This window comes from Phragmites australis, chromosome 14 (assembly GCF_958298935.1).
Source record: "Phragmites australis chromosome 14, lpPhrAust1.1, whole genome shotgun sequence".
Classification (NCBI taxonomy): domain Eukaryota; kingdom Viridiplantae; phylum Streptophyta; class Magnoliopsida; order Poales; family Poaceae; genus Phragmites; species Phragmites australis.
Window position 1 is genome coordinate 19,201,876 of NC_084934.1, and position 10,025 is coordinate 19,211,900.

General features: G+C 41.3%; 1 protein-coding gene across 1 annotated transcript; it reads left to right on the top strand.

Annotated features, from left to right (window-relative positions):
* Positions 1 to 3,160: 3,160 nt before the first annotated feature.
* LOC133891644 (GTPase activating protein 1-like) lies at positions 3,161 to 5,540 on the top strand. The gene is made up of 3 exons (XM_062332377.1): positions 3,161 to 3,412; positions 4,511 to 4,606; positions 4,947 to 5,540. The coding sequence occupies exons 1-3, from the start codon at positions 3,272 to 3,274 to the stop codon at positions 5,232 to 5,234; spliced, it is 525 nt and encodes a 174-aa protein (XP_062188361.1). The 5' UTR covers positions 3,161 to 3,271; the 3' UTR covers positions 5,235 to 5,540.
* The last annotated feature ends 4,485 nt before the right edge of the window (positions 5,541 to 10,025 follow it).

A 10,025-nucleotide genomic window follows, 5' to 3' on the forward strand; every position in this document is an offset into this window, starting at 1 on the left:
CCATCGCACCTGGAATTCTTACGCTAATTTGCTTCGCCACTTTTCTTCGTCCTAAGCATCTATTGTAACCCTATATATTTTATTCCCTTAAGGCATGTTATTATGTTCTTTAGGCGTATCGTACATGCTAATGTTTGTTGTTGTCCGCTCTTTATGTGTAACCTCTGTACCGGGTTCTATGCTACTTATGCTTTACAACTACTATTGTTTCCTCTGTACTATAATATTTGATGCAGATGGTCAGATGAAGCTTTAATAGCACTATAATATTTGAAGTGCATTACATAACAAATAATTACCTATCCGCAACATAACCCTTCCACTCCTCCCTTGCGGGACGCGAAACTATTAACGGGGCGCCCCTGATTGGTAGCCCGGTCAGCATGGCCACGTCCCTCAATGTTACAGCCATCTCGCCAAAAGGAAAGTGGAACGTGTGCGTCTCAGGATGCCACCGGTCGACGAGACCTGTGAGCAGTGTCTCATCAATCGCCGGCAGAGGTGTCCTACCACCGACCTCCATGGGAGCTCCGGCCATCATGAGAGTAAAAGGTAGTAGTCCCGCCCGTGCGAGTGGCTCGTGGAATCGAGGGTCCAACTCCTTAATCTTGTGCACACTCCGGGCTCGTAACGGACCCAACTGCATGAGTTATCCAATACATGTACAGAGTTAGTTCAAAATTATCGTGGCAATAAAATAGCACATATAAACGTGGTACCTGCTGTCCTGTGAATATCATCCTTCCCCTATGGTTCTCGTCGTACCGCTGCTGAAGAAGCTCGGAAAGACCACCATGAGCCATGATAATGATTTAAGGCTTCATGGTTCAACAAATAGGTGAACAACAGATTAGAATAATCTAAGTACTCTAATTAAATAAACTAAGTACTCTAATTAAATAAACTAAGTACCCTAATTAAATAATCTAAGTAATATAATAACGTAATTAAATAATCTAAGTAGAATAATCTAAGTACTATAATTAAATAAACTAAGTACTCTAATTAAATAATCTAAGTAATATAATAACGTAATTAAATAATCTAATTTGTATAATCTAAGTACTCTAATTAAATAAACTAAGTACCCTAATTAAATAATCTAAGTAATATAATAACGTAATTAAATAATCTAATTAGAATAATCTAAGTACTCTAATTAAATAAACTGTACTCTAATTAAATAATCTAAGTAATATAATAACGTAATTAAATAATCTAATTTGTATAATCTAAGTACTCTAATTAAATAAACTAATATAATTAAATAAATGTAATTGAACAGATTAAACAATCTACTTCCGAAAGAACTAATCTATTTCGAAACTGACTAACCAAATAAGCTAATTACTCTAAATATTATTACTAACCTAAGTATTAAATAGGTAATCTAATAACTAATCGGTACGAAAGTGAGTGATCTCGAAGTATTAAACTGCCGCTGCTGCTGCTCGCGTTGCTCCTCTTCTGCTGCTCGCGTTGCTTCTCTTCTGCTACTTTCTCTACTCGAGATGCTGCTCCTCTGCCGCTCCTCGCATTCCTTGCTCCCTTCTCTGCTCTGCTGCTGCTCTCTTCTTCGCGACCTCAATTTGTTTAGCTCTCCGCAGGCCAACGTGCATGCATCCTGCATCAATAATTCACCGGCCGGCCGAACTCACGGGATGGAAAAAACGAATGACGTGACGTGATAATGATTGATGTGACATGGCAAAAAGAAAGATGGGATGCCGGCCGGCTGTATTCGGCAACTGAGGTGCCGAATACGGCCCACAGTGCCGTATTCGGCACCTCAGTTGCCAAATACAGCCGAATACAGGGTGTATTCGGCAACTGAGGTGCCGAATACGGTCCACAGTGCCGTATTCGGCACCTCAGTTGCTGAATTCAGTGGGCCCGGGGTGTTTTCGGAATTTGAGTTACCGAAATCCAAATTTCGGAATTTGAGATACCGAATACGAGTGCTAGATTTGCAAATACGTCAACATGTTGTCTAATTTCGCAAATACGGTCGCGTATATTGTCTAAATTTCCAAATTTGCCAGTTATCCGGGGGTGATCCGAGTAGAAAATGACACTGTCGATCGAGCTATACCTACGCCCATAATTCAGGGTTGGTCATAACAGGGTTACTATGCCTTGAAAACCATAGTTCTTAAGGTGTTAATATTATTTTTTTCTCTTTGAGACTATTGAGGTAGATGTTGAGATTTGGCTCGACATCATTTTGCCACGCTTCCGCTGAAAACTCGAAAGTTTAGGTGCCCGCAAAGTACTCGAAAGTTTCACGCATAAGAAGCAAGAAACTTTAGAAAGACTGGAAAGAAAATTCTCAAAATGGTTGAAAGGAAGATGAGAGTTGTTTTTATAACTGATGAGCTTTTTTTTAAGTAGAAGCCGAGAGGTTTATTGACTTAACATTACCTTACAATCTGGCCAGAGGAGAGGCACGAGGAAGAAGAAAGTGTTTGTTGCCTTCAACTCTAACAAAATTGTAATGGCTTTGAAGTCGTTTTGACATAAACATATAATATCATTTTATATGTTAAATGTAATACTTTTACATAATGACAAAATTTTATTCTAGGAGCACATCTATTAATATTTCACAAGTACTCATACTCCCTCTGTTAAAAAATACGAGGCGTATTTTATTTTGGCTCGGTCTTCAAAGTAACTTTGACTATTATTTTCTCATAAAATATATAGTTCATAGCTACAAAACTAATATTGTGTAAAAACGTGTTGAAATATGAATTTAATAGTAAAATTTGTGTGCACTAAACATATTTATATTTTGATTAATTATTAATCAAAATATATAAAAGTTTGATTTTTTTCAAAACAAAACGGAATTAAAGCACTGTTTGGTAGAGCTCTTAGAGCAGCTTCTCGAGTAGAATTAAAGAGAGCTTTACCTGTAGTTTTTAGTTTTTAGCTTTCTAAGTAAAATTTGTAGGAGCGATGGTCTTAAATGAACTAGATATTGAGAGTTAAAAAAATAATTTTCACTAATTCACTTCTTACGCAAAATCATTTGGCTCGTAAAATTTATCTTAAAATATTATTATAAAATTATTTTTAACCGCAAAATCATTTTCTTTCCACCGATCAGGGCTCCTCGAGCAGGCCGCGCGCGTCGCCTATATAAGACAGTGCCGGCCGCTTGCCGTTGGCCGCATCCACCGTGACCAGACCGCCCGCCCTCGTGTCGGAGCCTCAGCATCGAATTGTCCCCGCAATCCTGCAGCTCTCACCAGACCCAAGCCAACACATGGCGACGGCGTCTGCGGCGGCGAAGGAGGAGGTGATCGGGAAGCTCAACGTCCGCGTGGTGCGGGGCACCAACCTGGCCATCGCCGACCCTCTCACCCACACCAGCGACCCCTACGTCGTCCTCCAATACGGCGCTCAGGTCCCCACGCCGGCCACCCTCTCCCTCTTCCTCTGTCTCTGGTCTTCTTTCTTTTCCTGAGTATTGCCTGGATCCCCCTGTGATCGGGGCCCCGCCTGCCGCTGCCGACGACCACCGTGTAGCAGGGCGGCGGACGGCACGCACGTGGTCCATGGCCAGTGCCGCTGCCGCCGCAGCGTCCTGGGGAATGGGGATCGGGGGTCGGGTGTGTCGATCTTCCCTGATCTCCCAGGCGTCTGAGCTGTGAATCTGCTCACGTGCCTGATAAAAGAACATATTTTTTTGCGGCTTTTGTTTCGGGGAGCGTTCGTTGCCGTCTCATCCTAGGTTCTTGTTTCGGATGCTGGTCTGTAGATTGGCTGGCAAGTGATCCATGGGGTCTCTGACTAGCAGCTGAACACGATGCCAGAATTTTCTGCTGCTGTTCACAACGAATCGATGGCAGTGATTCTTGCAACTAACCGATTTTAGACCGACTGCAGTTCTAGCTTGGTCATTGATCGCAAAACCGACACAATTAGGCGTGCTCTGCGAGCGGCCAATGTTATGGTTTGTGGAATGATTGAACTGTAGAGTAGAGCCTGCAATTAATTAAGTTCACCATGAAATGATAAAAACTGTGATGACATATCTACTTTAACAAAGGCATGTCTAATTCAATATGGATGAATCCTGCACAAGTTTGGGAAAGATCACTCTGCACCTGTACTGTAAGCAGTACCTTTGTGATCTGCATACTAGTTACAGGATCAAATTTGCATATCCCTCAGGGCATTGGTCTTTTTCTGTTTCCAGGGTTGACTGATGATATGTAGCTAACATGACTTTCCTTTGTGTTATAGTCAGATGTCAATTTCTAAAAGCAAACTATGGGGTATATTATGTTTAAGTTTCTTTAAGATTGTTTTATGTGTCCTCGAGGATTTAGCCCCCTGTTGCTGCATCACGCGATTACCAACTCAACGCGTAGTACAATGCCCTCAGTAGTCTCGAATAAAGAACTCATGTTCTATTTTATTCAGCTGACTTCAGTTCCTACGACATGAACCCATCCAATTTATGGCTGTTATTAACGTTTTGTTTTTGCTGGTGGTACAGAAGGTGAAGACTAGTGTCCAGAAGAAGAATCCCAATCCAGTATGGAATGAAGTACTGCAGCTCTCTGTCACAGACCCTACAAAGCCAGTGCACCTTGTAAGTTTGCTATTCGAATTGCTTCATCACAGTCTGCTCTCCAAAAATATATGGATGCTTAAATATATAGTATAAAAAAACTTGATGTTGTTACCAAGTTCAATATGTTACTGTTTGACAAACCATTTAAATCTTCTATTAACGATTTCTTAATCTGACAAGAAAAATTGAACACAGAAAATTTCCTCTTTTGGGCAAAAAAATAATGGGTAGGGAACCATTTCTGTCATAGGTCCACTGATAGTTGCTGCAGATATGAACCGAATTGATCACTTATGTTTCTAACTGTGCAATAACCAGGAAAAGGATTATTGATTTCTGAATTTCTCATATCATGCAGGAAGTTTTTGACGAGGACAAATTCACAGCAGATGACAGCATGGGTGCGGCAGAAATCAACTTAACTGACATATATGACACTGCAAAGTTGGATCTGAAGCATGCTTCTAATGGGACTAGGATCAAGACAATCTACCCAGTTGGTGTAAACTATCTTGGCGGTGAGAGCCATGTTACATGGAAGGATGGCAAGGTTGTCCAAGACTTCATTCTGAAGCTGAAGAAGGTCGACAGTGGCCTGATCGTCCTGCAGCTGGAGTGGGTTCATGTTCCCGGCGTCAAACTGTGAGCCGTGTCTGAACGAGGGTCGCGATCGCTTTGAGGGAGCTGCAGTTGTAGTTGGTCTCTATTCTGAGTGTCTCATTGTGTAAAAGTGTGCTGAATGTTATGATTTGCAGTGTGTGTGTGATGTGTGCGCTGTTGGTTTTGGTTTGAGTGTGATGTTTACATTTATATTTGAGGTACTTCCTAGTGTGGGTGTGAAGTTTGTGTTTCAAAAATAAGGAACGCCCTGTTGATGTCATATGGAGTGAGATGTAAATTAAGAAATTAGAAACGAAATAGAAGCGATTGGGCGACAATTGGTTTGCATAAATTTTCAGTTTGTTTCTGCAAATGTGCTTACTGGCTCCTATCAGAATTTTCTTCTAGGGAAAGCAGAAAATCTGTAGATAACTGGTGTTTATATCATATCTTTCTTTGGGAGGAAGGCAATTGAGGTTTACATGATGGAGAAAATCTGGTGGCTTCATTAACCAAACATGATAGACTCCGCTTCAATAGCCAAACATGGTAGACTCGAATTCGCATCATTGGGACGTGCCCTGACTGAACTATTGTGCACATACATGGATACTAGTGTATGAAATCAATTGTGCATGAGAACCATCAGGATTATATGTGAGACCTCTGTTGTCAGAGTGAGTTATTGAGCACTGATTTCCTCATTGTCCGAGAGGATTATCACATCGTTTGTTTTATCGTGTTCTTTCTTCGTCAGACACATCTCCACCAGGAAAAATAAAAGGCGAGGCAACGAACGGATCATACGGCAAGAGCAACAATTTAGTATCTCTGATATGATTGATCTGAATGTCCTACACAGTAGAAGAAACATAGAAATCATCCATTTCCCAAGAAGGCCAAACACAAAACTACCACAAGATGTAGCTAGTAACGCTGAAAATACAGCCAGTTGGGAATTCACAGCCTAGCTAACGCTGGAGATGGCGCGACAAATCTTCTTTCAGAGAGGTACAAGGGGAGGAAGAAGATCAGGGTGTAAACACCGTGCTTCAGAGAGGCAGCGTTTCTGATCGAAACTGGTTTTGTTGGAATTTGGCCAATTGAAAGGCCTAATTCTAGAAAATTCAAAGCAATTTCTTCTCTCTATTTGTGTCAACCTTGAGTAACAATTAATTAGGTTAATTGGCCGGATACTAGTGGCTGTTTATGATGTTTATTTCAGCGGTTTCTATGGCTATTTATTAAGGTTAATTACAGTTATATAAGATGTCCAGGCATTGGTTTTTTTTTAGAGGCAATAAGTATGTGAACAAATCAATCTCATTCCTCTTTTTCTCTTCTTATAGTTGCTGTGTTGTTGTTGTTGTTGTTGTTGTTGTTGTTGTTGTTGTTGTTCAAAGGGTGAGCAATATCTCTAAGCTATTGCGGTTGTGAAGCCTGCACGAGGGGGCAATAAGGTTCTTGGTCAACGCAACTACGTGACCACATGTGCACTGCTTCGTTGACGATCTGCACTGCTTCCACTTCGGTCTGCATGGCTACGAGTCGTCACTGCTTCAAATCTCTTTCTCCATCAACCCGATTGTATGTCAATGACAATCCTGTTGTTTATTTTGTTTTATAGCCTACTGCTAGCGGTAGATTATTTTGCATCAATGAATAGTTATGAAATATGCCTCCGAGTAGAATATGGTTTTATTAGAATAATGCATATATGTCCAACAATCCATAAATCTTATTGTGTTTATTCTATTCTAGCAATGGCAGGTGCTTCAGATGCAATGAAACCTGAGAGGTTTTCTAGTGGTAACTTCTGTCGATGGCAGACTAGAGTTAAGTTTTGTCTCATGTCTATGAGATTGTGGTGGGTGATTCATCCACAGATGCCACTCATGGTTGAGCAGGCCACCAATATTGGTACCGTGAGTGACATTGTACTCGACTACATCTTGAATGTTTTAGCCGGTCAACTCTATGATATATACATGAGCTACCATAACCGCATAGATCTGTGGGATGCACTGGAGCACAAATTTGTGGTCTCTAAATCCAGTCGCTTGCTTTACTCTTGTGAGCAGTTTTATGATGACTACAGCATGGATGCTGCAAAGTCTATAGTTGTACAGGCACATGAGATGCAACTTCTAGTTGGGGTAATCACAAGTTTGGGTTGCACTATGCCTAATAGGTTTGTGGTAGCTGGCATTATTGCCATGCCTCATGGCGGGATTTTGCCACTAGCCTAAATATATCCACTGAGGATCTGATTATAGCCCTCGACGTGGAAGAAAAGGCAAGGGCAAATGATGTTCATATCACATTCGTGGCAATGGAGGATGGTGCTAGTGCAAACATCATAGAGAAGAAATCTTATGATAAGAACAAGGGCAAGATGCAGGCTAGTGGAAAGCCAAAGAAAACCACTAACTTCAAGAAGAAGAAAACTGAGAAGGATGACATGATATGTTTTGTGTGTGGCGAAGAAGGGCATCTCGCCAAGAATTGCCGCCACTACAAAACCAAAGATGATGGATAGCCAAAAAGAAGGCTATGAACGTGACTATTAGCAACAACCACTACCACAAAAATGCCAATCAACGGCCGTCTATTAGTGTTGGTCTTGCTAGCACCGGCAATGATAAGGGATAATTGTCGGTTCATAAATACCAACGGCCAAAAAAACGATGATTCCATTGTAACCGACATAGTGATATCACCTATCACTGTTAGATCAAAATATGACCCGATAGTGGTACATCACTGCTAACTCATCGCTAAAACCGGTAGTGATATCACTACCTATCGATGATTGGTGAACCGTAAATTTTACGAATTTATAGAATATATGGGGGATGCTTCAAGTTGATGAATCATAAGAACACACAGGGGGTTTTATATAGGTTCAGACTTGTTTGTTCTGTATTGCTCTGGGCTTGTTATAAGTGGGTGCGTGGCTAGCCTAGATAGATACATCCTAGTCAGTGACTTCCTTACTCAGTTTTAGGTGTCTTCTGGCTTCTAATGGCTTGTCACTTCTCCTCTACAGGGTCCCTAAGCTCCATATATATAGGGGGCGTCGTACGTCCTCTGGAGTATTCAATCCCATTCTTAGAGATAAACTTCCTTATTTATGAGATACCCTGAGTTCCTACAGATGATTTTCTTTTATCCAGGGATCCCCTTCCTAGAGATAAAGATATGCCTCGAGAATTACGAAAACCTTGAGATACTCGAATATGGTAATTATCCAGTAGTCATCCTTAAGCCCCTCACCAGTATATGAAATGAGGCTTTGACGGGTCAAGTACTTGGCCAGCGAAGATAAGCATTTTGTCCGACCGCTTCATCGAGTAAGACTGGGTTTTCCAATTAGGATGATACGTCTAACCGAGTTCTCTGGGGGTCTCGAGTCATCTATTCGGGGTTTTGAACGCCTCTGAGTTCTCGAGTGAGTCGTCGAGAAGGTGTTACATATGAATAGAATTTCCGATTAGTCCAAAAATATCATCCCATACTTGTAGAAGTACAGGGAGGATAAGACTCATCGTTGAGTAGGCTCGGAAGTTGAACCGTCTCAACGGAAGTTTGGCATGGTGATGAAGAGATTCTTCATCTGAAAAGAATTGCGCGAGTACGGCGAGGTAATTGTTCCGTCTTCTCAACTGCCACAAGCGTTGAAAAACACAGCGGCTAAAAGGCCGCACCGACTGACCACCTCATTTTCAGCGCGAGCCAGCCGAAAAGTCGTGGCCTCGATGACCAAGCAACGCTAGGGTGCTCGTGATCCATTCTGTGGCCACGCTCGGAATTAATGCTTGGAAGGCAAAGAGGAATTGTCCCTTGCCCCGTTAACAATGGTTGTATTGTATGGTAGTAGCCAACAACGCTCCCATTCTTGAGAACTATTCTATAGGTTACAAATAGAACTAGAGAAACTTGACATGACATTAATAGTGCTACTATAGTCCTCTAATTGATCATTTTGTTGCAAAATAATAAAAGGTTTTAGATTTGAACAAATATAAACTTGATGCACCATATATTCTAATTTATCATTGTATTTGCCAATAACATGAAAAGTATTTTGTGACAAGCATGGCACGTCAGAATTAAGTTTTAATTTCTCCTCTAAACTATTCAGATCATAAAAAAAAATCAAATTCAATATAACCTAAAGTGTTTAGAGAAGATAGCAATTTTAGCTCTTCTTGCTCACTAACAATGCATTGAAAATGTTTAATTTCAAAACAACTATTCATTTGTAAAACATAATTATCACACTCATGCACAAGTTGTGATTGTGATATAAGTGAAGCATTATTACACTACTCTTTTTTGGGTTCTCTGGGGGTCTCGAGTCATCTATTCGGGGTTTTGAACACCTCTGAGTTCTCGAGCGAGTCCTCGAGAAGGTGTTACATCTGAATAGAATTTTCCATTAGCCCAAAAATATCATCCCATACTTGCAGAAGTAAAGGGGGGATAAGACTCATCGTTGAGTAGGCTCAGAAGTTGAACCGTCCCAGCGGAAGTTTGGGGTGGTGATGAAGAGATTCTTCATCTAAAAAGAACTGCATGAGTACGGCGAGGTAATCGTTCCATCTTCTCAACTGCCACAAGCGTTGAAAAACACAACGGCTAAAAGGCCGCACTGACTAACCGCCTCTTTGTCAGCGTGAGCCAACCGAAAAGTCATGGCCTTGATGACCAAGCAACGCTAGGGTGCTCATGATCCATTATGTAGCCATGCTCGGAATTAATGCTTGGAAGGCAAAGAGGAACCGTCCCTTGCCCCGTTGGCAATGGTTGAATTGTATGGTAGCAGCCAACAACG